The sequence below is a fragment of the Hyperoodon ampullatus genome, assembly GCF_949752795.1.
Source record: "Hyperoodon ampullatus genome assembly, chromosome: 15".
NCBI classification, from domain to species: domain Eukaryota; kingdom Metazoa; phylum Chordata; class Mammalia; order Artiodactyla; family Ziphiidae; genus Hyperoodon; species Hyperoodon ampullatus.
In genome coordinates this window covers 68,733,667-68,750,523 of record NC_136928.1, presented here as the reverse complement: position 1 = coordinate 68,750,523, position 16,857 = coordinate 68,733,667, and the positions used below count along the sequence as shown (strand labels likewise).

General features: G+C 39.2%; 1 protein-coding gene across 2 annotated transcripts in view; it reads right to left on the bottom strand.

Annotated features, from left to right (window-relative positions):
• The window catches only part of ASXL2 (ASXL transcriptional regulator 2), a gene marked incomplete at its 5' end in the record, with an annotated part of 122,091 nt that extends 105,466 nt beyond the window's left edge, over positions 1–16,625 (bottom strand). The window contains one exon of one of the 2 annotated variants that reach the window (XM_079721236.1): positions 16,554–16,625. In XM_079721236.1, the coding sequence (XP_079577362.1) occupies positions 16,554–16,610 (57 nt within the window). The remainder of the gene's footprint in view (positions 1–16,553) is intronic. The other variant, XM_079721237.1, reaches the window with a different exon arrangement.
• Positions 16,626–16,857: the final 232 nt, after the last annotated feature.

Here is a 16,857-nt window from a genome sequence, read left to right as displayed (position 1 = left end):
CAATTATCTCGTTAACACTGATGCAAAAGTCCTCAACAAAATACATATTAGTAAATCAAATCCAACAAAGTATGTATGTATGTTTTATTCATTCATTCATTCATTCATTCATTTATAGCTGCGTTGGGTCTCCACTGCTGCATGCGGGCTTTCTCTAGTTGCGGAGAACAGCGGCTACTCTTTGTTGCAGTGCACGGGCTTCTCATTGCAGTGGCTTCTCTTGTTGTAGAGCACGGGCTCTAGGTACACAGGCTCTAGGGCTCATGGGCTCAGTAGTTGTGGCTCACGGGCTCTAGAGCACAGGCTCAGTAGTTGTGGCTCGCAGGCTTAGTTGCTCCGCAGCATGTGGGATCTTCCTGGCCCAGGGCTCGAACCCGTGTCTCCTGCATTGGCAGGTGGATTCTTAACCACTGGGACACCATGGAAGTCCCAACAAAGTATTAATAAATAGTAGCAGGCAGATTGAGAAACACCTGAATGCAAAGTACCTCCAAACTGGCAATGATGTTAGCAATTTTTCCCCTCCAGTATCTCAATCCGAACTCAACACAGCCCAAAACCTGGAAATGGGCATCAGTGTGGACAGAGAGTGTTCCATCAGGACAGGTGTCTCAAAATGCTCAGAGACAGAACAGAAGCTTCCTCATTTTCTTTCTTTCTTCTATTTTTAATTTTCCCGTTCTCTTGTACCTCAAAACCCAAGTAATGCTGTGGCAACAACAGCAACGGAGAAAGCAGATGCCCAAAACTCTGAAGGAGGGAAATCTTCCCCTCCAATCAAAGGAACTATGCTCTTTTCCCCTCTCACGTCTCCTGCTGCTTGGCCTGAGGGAGGCATAGTTGTAGGAAGTACACAGAGGAGTGGGATAAAGAAAGCCCCAAATTTCTGGCCAAATAAATGAAAAAGGGGAGCCCCCAGGGAATCTGAAAGTACTGGGAAGACTGCAGAGAAAAGAACTCAGGAAAGTGCTCCCTTAAAGTTGCTTATGAACTCCTTGGCTAACACCTGAGCTGTGGATACATGGATTGAACCCTAAAAAGTACAGAAAGTCTTTGAGAACTGACTATGGGATAGATGAGGGATCAGCAACCCTTTTCTATAAAGGACCATATAGTAAATTTAAGGTTTTGTGGGCCCAACAGTCTCTGTTGCAACTGCTTAACTATGACTATTATAGTATGAAAGCACCCACAAAAAATACATAAACAAATGGGCATGGCTGCGTTCCAGTAAAACTTTATTTTTGAAAACAGGCAGTGGGCTGGATTTAGCCCACAGGCCATGGTTTCACAACCCATGGGCAAGACCACCACCCAAATCCCAGACAGTCCACTGATGGTACACACAGGGACAAATCCAAACATCACTAAAAAGGCTTTGAAAACTTAACTGACATTGAAACAACAACCCACAGAACGGACAACCCACAGGTCAGAACCTGAGGCCTGAACCCAATTCAGTCAACTACTTGCTAAAACGAAACTATTAACATTCTCCAGAGAACTTAAACAAGACCCAGAGCATCAATTATACAATATTCAAAATGGCCGGAATACAATCTAAATTTGGTACACAAGGAAAATCTCAACTTGCTTAGGAAAAGAAAATAAAGACACAAACAAAATAACACTGATACTGGAAATGTCTCACAAAGACTTTAAAGCAGCTATTATATATGACTCAAATGAACTTACTTACAAAACAGACTCAGACAGAGAAAACAAACTGCTGGTTACCAAAGGGGAAAGGGGGTGGGGGAGGGATAAATTGGGAGCTTTTGGGATGAGCAGATACAAACTACTGTACATAAAGTAGATACACAACAAAGTCTTACTATACAGCACAGGGAACTCTATTCGATATCCTATAATAAACCATAATGGAAAAGAATATGAAAATGAATATATATAAACATAGGGCTTCCCTGGTGGCGCAGTGGTTAAGAATTCACCTGCCAATGCAGGGGACACGGGTTTGAGCCCTGGTCCAGGAAGATCCCACATACCACTGAGCAACTAAGCCAGTGGACCACAACTACTGAGCCTGCACTCTAGAGCCCGTGAGCCACAGCTACTGAAGCCCGTGCTCCACAACAAAGAGTAGCCCCGGGTAGCCACAACTAGGGAAAGCCCGCACGCAGCAACAAAGACCCAATGGAGCCAAAAATAATAAATAAATAAAATAAATAAAAGTATTTAAATATAGATGTGGATAACTGAATCACTTTGCCGTACACCAGAAACTGACACAACATTGTAAATTAACTATACTTCAATTTTTAAAAAAAAAGCACAAGCCGCAATGCCCACCTGCTGCAACTAAGACCCGGTGCAACCAAATAAATAAATAAATAAAGCAACTATTATAAAAATGCTCCAAGGGTTAACATGCTTGAAATGAAGGGAAAGATACAAAGTTTCATCGAAGTAGAAGATATAAAGAAAAACCAAACGGAAACTTTTTTTTTTTTTTTGCGGTACACTGGCCTCTCACTGTTGTGGCCTCTCCCGTTGTGGAGCACAGGCTCCATACACGCAGGCTCAGCGGCCATGGCTCACGGGCCCGGCCGCTCTGCGGCATGTGGGATCCTCCCAGACCAGGGCACGAACCCGCGTCCCCTGCATCGGCAGGCGGACTCTCAACCACTGCACCACCAGGGAAGCCCCAATAGGAAATTTTTGAACTGAAAAATAACCAAACCAAAACAAAACGTCACTGGATGAATCAATAACAAAAGAGTGAGTAAACATGAAAATAGAGAAACAGAAATTATCTAATGATTAAATTTAAAAAATAAACCCTTACTCAAAATTTAAAAATTTGTGTGCCAAAGGACATATCAAGAAAGTGAAAGAACAACCCACAGAATGGAAAAAATATTTGCAAATAATGTGTCTGATAAGGGACTTGTATGCAGTATATAAAGAATTCTTAGAAATCAGCAAAAAGACAAATAATCCAATTTTTAAATGGGCAAAGGATATGAACAGATATTTCTCAAAAAAAAGATATACAAGGGCTTCCCTGGTGGCTTAGTGGTTGAGAGTCCGCCTGCCGATGTAGGGGACACGGGTTCGTGCCCTGGTCTGGGAGGATCCCGTGTGCCGCGGAGTGGCTGGGCCCGTGAGCCATGGCCGCTGAGCCTGCACGTCTGGAGCCTGTGCTCCGCAACGGGAGAGGCCACAACAGTGACAGCTCTGCCCGCATACTGCAAAAAAAAAATATATATATATATATATATATATATACAAATGGCCAGTAAGTACATGAAAAGATGCTCAATATCATTATTCATTAGGAAAATACAGTTCGCATCCCCTAGAACGGATATAATTATTTTAGGGAAAAAAAAGGAAAACAACAAGTGTTGGCAAGGAGAAATTAGAACCCTCAAACATTGCTGGTAGTGCTGTAAAATTGTTCAGCTGATATGGTAAACAGTTTGGTAATTCCTCAAAAAGTTAAACGTAGAGTTAACATATGGCCTAGCAATGCCACTCCTATATACCAAAAAGAATTAAACATATGTTGACACAAAAAGTTGTACATGAAATGTTCATGGCAGCATTATTCATAATAGCCAAAAAGTATAAACTATCCAAATATCCATCAATTGATGAAGAGAATAAAAGGTGGTATATCCATATGATGGAATATTATTCAGCCATAAAAAGGATACATGCTACAATATGGATGAATTTTGAAAACATCATGCCAAGTGAAAGAAGCCATACACAAAAGGCCACATGCTGTATGACTCCATTTACATGAACTGTCCAGAATAGGCAAACCCACAGACACAGAAAGTAGATTAGTGGTTACCAGAGGCTGGTAGGAGGGGAGAATGAAAAGTGACCACTAATAATAATAAAGATAGTAAATATCAATAAGAGTGAAAATAGAAAAAGAGAGAAAAATTAATGAAACCAAAAGCTGGTTCTTTCAATTGGTTAAAAAAAACCTGATAAATCTCTAGCGGAAAAAAATGGGAAAAGACAAATTACCAGTTATCAAGAATAAAGAGGGGATATATTACTACAGACTCTATGAACGATAAGGAAATACTACAAACCTCAGACATAAACTCAACAACTTAAACGAAATGGACCAATTCCTAGAAAACCACAAACTACTCAAACTTACCCAAGAAGACACAGATAACCTGAATAGCTCTACAATTATACAAGAAATTGAATTCATAGTTAAAAGGCTTCCACAAAAGAAATCTCCAGACCCCAGAATGTTTCACTGGTGAACTCTATCAAACATTTAAAGAAGAAATAACACCAGTTGTACATACAGTCTATTCTCATTATTCACAACAGTTATGTTCTATAAAGTCACCATGAACACTAAATTAGCAAATACTGAAGCATCACTCCTAGATGAAATACAGAGTTAGGTTCCTGCAAGCCTCTGGCCATATTTTTGTCAACTGATCAATACATAACCTTGTATTTATGTGTGTTTCTGTTTCAAGATACTTAATACATATTATTGACTCACTGACTTAAAACTCATAGCCAAAAGCACTGTAACTCTTGCCTAAACAAAGTTTATCTAACACAGGTGTTTTCTCCATAAGGCACATCACAGCTTTCTTGCACTTAAGAATACTAGACAGCACTTCAGTACTATACTTGGGAGCCATTTTAAATAGTGAAAGCACCAACAAAAAGCACAAAAATGCAAACACCATTGCACTGAATAGACCACAAAAAGGACACATTTTCACTATGAGAGCTGAAATGAAAAGGCAGAAGATCACCTTGTTCGACTTCAGCAGAGACCTCAGTGTCAGGTGACAATTGTTTTGCCACGCAGCAAATGTCCATGAATGGACAAAAGTGCCGAGTACTGTCTGGGGTTAGGAGTATATTTTTGCAAGCAGGTGAATTCACAAATACACTTGCCCCTCGAACAACACAGGTTTAACTGCACAGGTCCACTTATATGTGGAATTTTTTCAACAGTAAATACTACAGTACTACACGATTCAAGGGGGTTGAACCTATGGATGAGGAACCATGGATATGGAAGAACCGCTCATATGGAGGGCCGTCTACAAATTAGTCAAGGATTTTTGACTGTGCAGAGGGTTGGCGCCCCTAACACCTGAGTTGTTCAAGGGTCAACTGTACTGAATCCATGAATAGTGATGATCAACTATAATCTCTCTCAGGAAATAGAATAGGAAGGAAGACTTCCTTTTTTATGACATCAGCACTATCCTGACAGAGACAACGCCAGACAGAGACAATAGAAGAAAACTACAAATTAATATCCCTCGTGAACATAACCATAAATGTCCTCAACAAATCCAATCTGGCAATGTATAAAAAGTGTAATACACCACAACCAAGTGAGGTTTCTTTCCCCAGGAATGCAAGGCAATTCAAAATTTGAAAATCCATGTAATCCACCATATTAAAAGTCTAAAAAGTAAAGCAAATGATCAATTGATTCAGAAAAAGCATTTGACAAAATTCAACATCCATTCATGACAAAAACTCTCAGCAAACTAGAAATAAAAGGGAACTTTCTCAACCTGGTAATAAGTGTTCACAAAAAATATACAGCTAATAGGAAACATTTTCATTAAACCTCTGTCATTTGCTACCACCTCTTGTCTGCCAGGAAACAGACCTGGGAAATACACATGAAGCAAATCCAATACTAAATGAAAGATTGGAAAAGATACCCTTCTTGCAGTCCACCCATCTGTTCTCAAGGTGTGACTTTCCTATCACAAACTTGTAATAGGTTTTCTCCTGGCCAAACTATTCTTACCTTTTATCAGAAATAAATATATCAATATTTAATGGTGTGGTCACAAATATTTAATGATGTTTTCACAAAAAGCATCATGGAACCCAGAGCCACTGTGGTGCACAACTCCAGGAAGCAATATTCACATAAATACAATATGTAAATATGAGTGGATCCCCCTGGAGTTGTGCAACACAGATTCCTGATTGATTCCACCACCTCAACAAACCTAAAGACCAGCGGCACGTAGGATAGTAGAATGGAAAGAACAGTGGTATGAGAATTCAGAGAAAAGAAAAATCAACATGAGCTAGAATAACTGGGGAAAGAATTTACTTTGTTTTTTCCTCTCAAGAATCATACAATTCTGTTGTGTTGAAGAGCATTCCAGAACCTCCTGTATTTATGAAAACTTCAGGAGACTGGCAGAACTTAACTACAGGCTTCTGTTGGAGACCTGTAAGTGGGATAGATGTACAGAGAATAGGTATAAAATGAGGAGAAAAAAAAAAGTATACTCCCACCCATCCTTCTAACTCAAGAGAGTCTCACTCTAACCCTTATAACCTCGCCATAGCTAGATTATTCAGCTCTCTACAATATACCCCACAAATGGCCCAAAACACAGATGTTACTGCCTGCATAAAAACTCTCTACAACTCCTAGAATAAAAATATTTGTCCGCCCAAATTGTACAACTCACCACATTTTAGTCCCAGCTTACCTTTTCTGGCCTTTTCTTTTACTACACTTCACAATACTCAAAGGTAAATAGCATGCATAAAACATATGCTGCATTTTTTCAGTCTTTCTTCTGCCTGGAATACTCTTATCCATATTCACCCCTGAATACCCAGGCCAAACCCTCCCTGAGACCAACCTTACCATGTTCCCTCCTCCACCAAATTTCAGTAATACTTTTAGTTTGCTATTATACAGCCTCAACAACACAAATTTATTTTTTGATTATATTTTATTATAAAAGGTGAAAACAATACAAAGTTATCTCACAGTTCTCTGCCTCAGGATTCTGGGCATGGGTTAACAGGGTCTTCTACTTAGGGTCTCACTGAGCTGAAACTGAAGTGACAGCTGGGACTGTGAACTTATCTGAGGCTTGGGCTTGTATTCTTTTCCAAGCTTACCACGAAGCTTACTTGTTGGCAGGTTTTAGTCCCTTTCTGTTTTCTTGCTGACTTTTGGCCAGGAGCCATTCAGCAACCAGAGGTTGCCTGCCATTCCTTGCCACATGCCCTTCTCCACAGCAGTTCACAAAGTATAAGTCAAGAGAGTGAGATTTGGGGCAGAATCTCCTAAAGCATGAGATGGATTTTTCAGTAGGTTCCCAAACTTGTCCATAGCTAGTTTAGGTCTCTGTGTGATTCCACATTGACCTTGGGAAACAAGTGGCAAATGGGGTCCCTGAGGTTAGAAGGCTTTTCATTAGAACTGTTTCAAATCTCTGCACCTATCTGCTAAGAACATCTTTACAATATTTAGTTTTCCCATTCAGAAACATCAAATGATCTACATTTACTAATTTTTCAGTAATATTAACAAACAGTGCTTACAACATACCAGGCATTGTACAAAGAACTTTTCACACATTCTAGCCTAATCACCTAACACTCCAAATGGTAAATTCTATTATTATCTCTATTTTACAGTTTGGGGAAATTGAGAACACTTAGTGTAATCCCTACAACTCCAAATGTGGCTCTTAGACCAAACCACCAGCATCACCTGTGAACTTGTTACAAATGCAGAATCTCTGGCTACACTGCAGACCTACTGAATAATGATCTACATTATAATAAGCTCCCCAGATGATTCTTTTACACATTAATGTTTGAGCACTGGTTTAAATAACTTATTCAAGCTGACACAATAAACTCAATAAATTAAACAGCCAAGATCAGATCCAGATTGTTAAGGTTATCCCCAAGTTGCTATTAAAAATAGTCCTGGGACTTCCCTGGTGGTCCAGTGGTTAATACTCCACGCTCCCAATGCAGGGGGCACAGGTTCGAACCCTGGTTGGGGAAATAAGGTCCCTCAGGCTGCATGGCTCAGCCAAAAAAACAGTCCTATATTCCTCATTATGTCTTTCATAGGTGATTAATGATATACATGAAAAGTGTTCTTCTATTATCTTTATCTTGTAATCCATCTCTTTTTGACATCTTCTTTCTCCCTCTCTCTCTCTCCCCCACACACAATGTAAAAGAGAAAACCTTTCCTAAAATATCAACCCATTTCATGGGTACCATCCATTTAAACTTACAAAATTTGTCAGAACCACTCAAATCATATAGGAAACTAATCACTATAAATCAATAGCAACACATTAAAATTTTTATGTTACTATTTAGAATAAGTTACTAACACCATTAAGCACTTTATTTGAAACTGAATATGGCTAAACCAGCTACTGAATAATTCAGACATCAGTGGGTTAAAGATTCAAGATGATTTGGGCCATCCCAAGCTGTGAACTCCAATGAAAGTCCATTCTAAATGTAGTATCAACTGCTAAATGTCAGCAGCCAAAGAATTTCCAAATGAAAAGTCTTTCACAACATAATTTTTTACTAAAAGACATCAAATTACTGAGAAGACGCTATAATTAATAAGGTTTACCATGTCCCTTGATGCCCAGGACTAAGTACATCTGTATTTAACATTAACCTATTTTAGTTTTTGTCAAGCAAGGTCAGAAGTAAGAATTATCACAGAAACTTCCCTATGTCCAAATGTAATTCAAAAGGGTCTTGGGAGGCAAATACCTTGGTGTGTCTTGAAATAACTTTCTTTCTTTCTTTTTTTCACAAAAAAGATATTCAACCAGTTTTCCTGGCAAACAATACTTAATACAGTTGACTAATTTTACTCAAATTGTGCTCTCTTGAATGTGAGAACAGTGTCTTCTCATTCATATCCAATAAAAAATGGTGAACAAAGATTTAGCACTTATGTACAAGAAAGCAAGTTAAGCTCTGCAGGTAGAAACATTTAGAAGTCTCTGCCTTCAAGGAGCACAGACTTACTAACATATATAAACTGAATTTCCTCCTACTTGTCCACAGTAAAATATGTATTTTATTTGGGGAAGATATACCTTCACGGCTAACTATTTTCTTTAAAAGCACTCAACTTATAATCTTTGAGAAAGCTTTTCTTAATAGGACTCAAAACCTAGAAAAGCACGAAAGGTAAAGATTGGTAAATTTATTTACATTAACAGAAAAAATGTCGGGCTTCCCTGGTGGCACAGTGGTTAAACTGCCTGCCAATGCAGGGGACACGGGTTCGAGCCCTGGTCCAGGAAGATACCACATGCCGCAGAGCAACTAAGCCCGTGTGCCACAACTACTGAGCCTGCATGCCACAACTACTGAAGCCCACACGCCTAGAGCCCGTGCTCTGCAACAAAAGAAGCCACCACAATGAGAAGCCTGTGCACCACAACGAAGAGTAGCCCCCGATCGCCGCAACTAGAGAAAGCCCACGCACAGCAACAAAGACCCAACACAGTCATAAATAAATAAATATTTTAAAAACATAAAAAATGTCTGGCAGAATTAAAAAAACCCTACACAAATCAAGTCAAAAGCCAAAAATGGGAAAGAGATCTGTGACACATGACAAAGGGCCAGTTTCCTTAACCTACAAAGCACTCTTAGAAATTAGTTAAAAAACGACCAGGAAGCAAAAAAAAAAAAAAAAGTGCAAAAGATCTGAACAGAAAAGTTTACTGAAAAATATACAAACAGTCAATAAGCGTAGGAAGTTACTCTATAATAGTAGCCACTAAACAAATGTGGCTATTTACGCTTAAATGAATTAAAATTAAATAAAATTCAAAATTCAGTTCCTTCGTCAAACTAGCCACATTTCAAGTGCTCAATGGCCACATGTGACTAGTGGCTAGTGCACTGGACAGCACAGATATAGAACATTTCCATCAAGTTCTACTGAACAAAATAACGAAAGAAATACTTTGTTAATATATCAAAATGGCAAAGAGTAAAGACTGATAGATTTCTTGGATAACAGAGAAAAGTGGGAAAAAACAAGAACCTTCAAAATTTTGGAGGGGAATATAAACTGCCACTAACTCAAGTTCACAAACTCTTTATCTTAACTATTCCATTCACACAAATGTGCATACACATACGCCCAGATATATACACTGAAGTATCTGTTACAAAAGGGGGAAAAAAACTATAAATGACTATTTTAAATGATGGTACATCTAAAAACAATGGAACATTAAGAAATCATTAAGAAGAATGAAACAGATACATAAGTAGTGGCATTAAAAGGCATTCTTGACATTCATAAAGAATGCAAATTGAAGAACTGTATATAAAATATAGATAGGTATACATGTTTATACATATTTCTACATACAAGTTTAAAAGTCCAGAAAGCTGTATTCAAACTATCAACTATAACTATAGTTAATTTGTTTGGTAACTAAATTATTTTCAATATTTGTGTAGGCAGACTTTCACTTAATCCCTATTTTCAGTACAGTGACTCATCCAAGACTAAATCTCTACATACTGTTCTACTTTTTAAAAAATAACGAGCCTATATAACTGTAACAGTAACTCAATTTAAACACTGTTGTTTTTAAGTCATATCTAAAGAGTTCTACAACTAAGTATATTCAATAACCTTTTAAAAAACACTAAAAACAGGATAAATCAAACTGTACTAAAAATACTAAATTGCACAATAATACAAACTATGAGGATGGCCTCTATGAGATATGGAAAGAAAGAAAACAGAACTAGAGGGGCATTCAGAGGCTTTTGTAAAAAGGACAAAGATAGCAAGTTTTAACAAACCTTACTGATCAGTTCCCTGTAGTTATATCTTCCACACACAGTGGCCTCCTCCCAGACAGCTTTTGTAGTGAAAATATAATGCCCTTTCACAGACAGCAAAATTGCACAGCCTTTTAAAAGTAGATTTTGTGGATGAGGAAACAGCAAGGTCTTCTGCAAATCTGACATCATTTTCTCAGCTCCTGTCATAATTCTAGGAGTTGCAGCAGCAGCACCTCTCACAGAAATATGTGTTCAAAAAAGATGTTTTTTCCCTTCCTTTTCCTTAGTTTCTGGGCTTTCAAGACAGGATCATGAGAACAGGACAGAAGGAAAGATGAACCGAAAATAATACAAAATTCAAGAGCAAAACACAGGGGAACTTTACTTCAACATTAAGGCAAGAATGAAAATCACTCAAGCAAAGAATGTTACATCAAATCACTGAGCACAAACAGACTTGCAGATAGCAATTTCATAAATGTATCTCTTATAATTTTATGTCAATTATACCTCAATAAAGCTGAAATTAAAAATAATGTAGGGGCTCCCCTGGTGACGCAGTGGTTAAGAGTCTGCCTGCCAATGCAGGGGACACGGGTTCGATCCCTGGTCCTGGAAGATCCCACGTGCTGCTGAGCAACTAAGCCCGTGCACCACAAATACTGAGCTTGCACTCTTGAGCCCGCGAGCCACAACTACTGAGCCCACGTGCCACAACTACTGAAGCCCACGTGCCTAGAGCCCGTGCTCCACAACAAAAGAAGTCACCCCAATGAGAAGCCCTCACACCACAACGAAGAGTAGCCTCCACTCACCGGAACTAGAGAAAGCCCGTGGGCAGCAACGAAGACCCAATGCAGCCAAAAATAAACAAACAAACAAACAAACAACATTACAAAAGATTTCTTTAATATGTTTTTCCAAGATGCACACTCTCTCCTGGAGATTCCAATACAACTATAAATATAATACAAATACAGACATACAAGGACTCTGGCCTAGTCAATATAGATCCAAGAAGATATTACCAGGCCCAGCCATACGCCTAGCAGAAGAAAATTACTCATGGTAAAGGTTAAGAGTACTGAAAATTTCTAAGTTAATACGTCTGTTTTTTCTAAAGTGTATTTTCAGATGTTTTTCTTTCTAATCATTACATATATTTTATCATTTTAAGTAATTCTTTTCTGTTTTCGATACTTCCTCCATAAAATAATTAGCATATGAGTTACTCCTTTAATAGAAACTTTCTATTTTCCAACTTATTCCCTAAAGTTAAATGACTTCAGGTAAATAACATAAATAAAAACCTATGTGCTTTCAAAATAGTATTAACCACTAAGTGAAGTCTACATAGAAATACAAACAAAAACCACTTTTTCTTCAGTCTACAAATCACATGCTAAAGATCTGCTGTGCTCCTCATCTCTAACACCCATACTTCACTTATACTTTGACCACTTCACTCCCCAAAGATATGCAAAGGTACCTCTAGTGCAATCTCTAAGGTCTGCCTCTCTGCCCCTTGCATCTGCAATCACAACAAACTTGTCCTAAAAAGACATTTTTCCCTTTTAATGCTGCCCTAGTTGTGGTGGGTGACAAGGGAAAAATCAAAAAGAAAATGGTATCATCAAGATTATACTATTTCGAAAGCTCTGCTTTGCAAAAACAGCTAAATTCCTCAGGGATGTCGCCAAATGTTTACATGATACAATGTCTTCTTTTGTTTTTTTAAAAAGAATGAGCAGAACTTTGAACATAGTTCTAAAGTCAGTGTAATGGTTCTCAATATCTCTGGCTTACTACAAATTTTTCTATTTAAATTGCACCAAACACTATACTACAGATCTCTCATCCAAATCACTTCATCACCACCATCACTGCCACCTTTAAAATTTAAAACATGTAATGGGAGTTCCCTGGTGGCCTGGTGGTTAGGATTCCAGGATTTCACGGCCATGGCCCGGGTTCAGTCCCTGATTGGGAAACTGAGATGCTGCAAGCCATGGGGCTCGGCCAAAAATAAAAAAAAAATCATAATAAAATGTAAGACTTAATTAAATACTTGAATAATGCTTTTTATAACTAGTGTATTTATATGAGACATATATAAGATCAGTAGGGACACAATCCAGTGTAGTGAATGTGAATGAGCATTCAAGTTCAGTTGAATCTCAACCCCATTATTTCTCTGTCTGGTGTCCTTAGTTATTGGAAGTCTACACTCTACATTTAATCAGCCTTTTGGCATAATTTTATAATTATATAATAATTATGAATCTTATTTTGCTTTTTCAGATTGTTCATAGCTATCTTACATCAATTTGTATAGCTCTCTCACATACACACAACACTCCAAATCATGTATGTATATATACATATATATTATTGAATGAATAATTTTATTTATCTGTTGCTATATCATTGGTCAGGAATACAACCCCATTTTAATAATACTCCCTAAAACAGGACAGCTCTACAATGCAGGTGCCAAGAACACAATGAAATAAGAAGCAGATACTACCTATACTCAGTAAATAATTTTAATATATCCTTTCTGAAACTGTTCCTAGAACATCTGACCTTAATGCCTATGAAATAAGTTTAAGACTTACTTCTCCTGGTCCTCTTGATCTTATAAACATACACAGTTTCCTAATTTAGGTCAAAGTTAAACTTTCCATTTGTCAAACCACTAATTTTCTGATCTCATTATTCTGCATCTGAAAATATTAAAAGATATACTTTTGCCTATTCCTTTCATATTCACTTCTACCTATTCCTCCTACAAACAGAAACCTTTTCAACACTGAGGTTTACTTTAATCCTTCACTTTATAGATGGTAAAACAAACAAAAAAGAGTAGAGTGTTCCAGAATGGCCATCATCAAAAAATCTACAAACAATAAATGCTGGAGAGGGTGTGGAGAAAAGGGAACCCTCTTGCACTGTTGGTGGGAATGTAAATTGATACAGCCATTATGGAGAATAGTCTGGAGGTTCCTTAAAAAACTAAAAATAGAACTACCATATGACCCAGCAATCCCACTACTGGGCATATACCCTGAGAAAACCGTAATTCAAAAAGAGACATGTAGGGGGCTTCCCTGGTGGTGCAGTGGTTGAGAGTCCGCCTGCCGATGCAGGGGACACGGGTTCGTGTCCCGGTCTGGGAAGATCCCACATGCCGCGGAGCGGCTGGGCCCGTGAGCCATGGCCGCTGAGCCTGCGCATCCGGAGCCTGTGGTCCGCAACGGGAGAGGCCACAACAGTGAGAGGCCCGCGTACGCAAAAAAAAAAAAGAGAGACATGTACCCCAATGTTCATTGCAGCTCTATTTACAATAGCCAGGACATGGAAGCAACCTAAGTGTCCATCGACAGATGAATGGATAAAGAAGATGTGGCACATATATACAATGGAATATTACTCAGCCACAAAAAGAAACAAAATTGAGTTATTTGTAGTGAGGTGGATGGACCTAGAGTCTGTCATACAGAGTGAAGTAAGTCAGAAAGAGAAAAACAAATACCGTATGTTAACACATATATATGGAAACTAAAAAAAAAAAGTGGTTCTGATGAACCTAGGGGCAGGACAGGAATAAAGACTCAGACGTAGAGAATGGACTTGAGGACACGGGGAGGGGGAAGGGTAAGCTGGGACGAAGTGAGAGAGTAGCATTGACAGATATACACTACCAAATGTAAAATAGATAGCTAGTGGGAAGCAGCTGCCTAGCACAGGGAGATCAGCTCGGTGCTTTGTGACCTCCTAGAGGGGTGGGAAAGAGAGAGTAGGAGGGAGGTCCAAGAGGGAGGGGATATGCGGATATATGCATACATACAGCTAATTCACTTTGTTATACAGCAGAAATTAACACAACATTGTAAAGCAATTATACTCCAATAAAGATGTTAAAAAAAGAAAGAAAAGAATACAGTGTTTTCTAGATTTTGGCTACTAGAAAAAAGAAAAAAAGTTTTAGTGTCACCATCCTCTTTCTAAAATTCATTTTTATTTAGACTGAAGTCTTATACATTTGCCAGAATCAAATAAAAACACCAAGCCACTAATATACTAATCCCTTCAGAACTCAGAGCTCTATTGATTAAACTAGTCTTTATATTTTCTAAATACTTTCACATAACTAGTTAAGGCTTGAAATGTTTATTATAAATGGGCAAATATACTAATTTATTATAGGAAAATCTAAACAGTAGATACAAATTTTTCCTGTCACAATCTCTCAATGACTATTTTATCCAAAGAGATAATTCAAAAAGTACTCATGACATTCTAGAGACTTAAAATTAATTAACATAATTAGAGTTGGGATCTGCTTACCTATAAATAAAATTTACCATCCTTCCTTAAATAAAAGAGGTCCTGAGGTAGTATTGCTCAAGTAGAACAAAGTAAAATAGTCTTTTGTGAAGGACCAATTTCCCCACCACCCAAAAAAACTATTTCTAGAGTTTTTTCTTTAGAGAGAAACGACCAGCAGTCACAATTATGAAGATATATGGTTAAGTGAAAACACTCAACAAATAAAATGTGCTTTTATTTATTCACTTTTTTTCACAGTTCCAACTAAAACACATACAAGTTGAAGACTCATCAACCCCCTAACACAAAACATTTACAAAACAAATGCACAAGGTTTACAAAACAAATGTGTAAGATTGAATAAACAATAGGACCCAGATTGGGGGAAATAAACAAAAATGACTGGACGGTAATATATCAAATGTTAACAGAGCTCTGAGAAGTGAAATACATGATTTATTTCCTTCTTTATACTAAAATTCTATAATTTTCCACAAGTTTTCCCACAGTGAACATTTATTACTTTTATATTCAGAAAACTCCCCTTTAAAAAATAAAACACAACACATAATAAAGGTTCATTTAGAAGGGCTCTCCATGTTGTATAAGTATTACTGACATGATTCACCATTAAAGATAATGCCTCCAGTCCTTCTCATCTCCCAACACAAAATGCTGTTTTATATCCTATTACTTTTCTGCTGCACCCTCAAAGATGGAATAAACCTTACTTTTCCAAACCTTTCATTTCCACATAGTGGACGCTTTTAACTTTTTCATAAAACATAACTTCTCATTCATCCTCAATACTCTATTTTTTTAAACCTACCTCTAAATTTCGTTATAATAAATTTAGAAGGAAAAAAAAAGATGGTTTTATCCACGAATTACAACTTCGTGAGGCCACCATCACTTTAGCTACGGAAAAGTCAAGGCCGGGTAAACTACAGGTCCCACCATGCATTGCTGCCTTGTTCAGAGTAGGTCTCTACGGAAACAGAAAAAAAAAAATTCTACAAGTCCCACCTGTTACTTCGTTTCTAAACACCTCCTGCACTTTCAGCTCCAACAACAAACGTAAAACAAGAGCCTCGTGACCTCCGGCCTGATCCGGGAGCCCAGACAGGCAAGGGGCCCGGGGTCAGGCGGCGTGTCTGCTATAGCGGGTCAATTCTACCCAGCTCCAGCGCTCCCTTCTTCTTTCCGGGGCTGGGTACACGCACAAGCATTCTCCTATCTGCATCCAATGGGGGCTCTTCAGCCACACAAGGGAGGAGAACCGGTTACTGTGCAAGCCCAAGAGACTTCCCCATGCCGGGGCGGGGGCTACCAGAGTGGGGGCGAGAGCGTCGTGACCCCAAGAGGCAGCTTCAAAACACCAAGAGGACTCGTCGCAGACGCAAGGAGAAGCCACAGCCCCGCGGCGACCCTCTTCCGCCGGGCGCCTCCATTCCCACAGGGACCACAAACCCGACACTAACCTCCGCCCTCGCCGCGCGGTTTTGTGCCCCCTCAGCTGGGTCGCAGGGCCACTGACCTCCCTTCCCCTACAACCGGCGGGCGGCGAGAGAACGAAATCCTCCCAGCTTTCCCGTCCGCTCCCTCCTCCTTACCGTCTTGGCGGCCTCCGCCCAGGTCCTGCCCTTCTTCCTACGGCCCTTTTCCCTCATGTCGGGTCTTGAACTGACTGGGAGGCTCCCGTGTCCGGGCTGCGGCCGCCCTCCCTGCCTGCTCTGCCCTGCGCTGTTTTTCCCGCGGTGCCGGGAAAGATGGGAGAAAGGGGAAGTCAGGCCGGAGGAGCACCCAAGCAGAGGAAGCGGCGGGGGTGGCGCGCGGGGGGCGGTCTATGGGGCGGCCGGTCCTCCTGCTGCCGTTACCACTGCTACCGCCGCTGCCATATTGGGTCCTTACTGTACA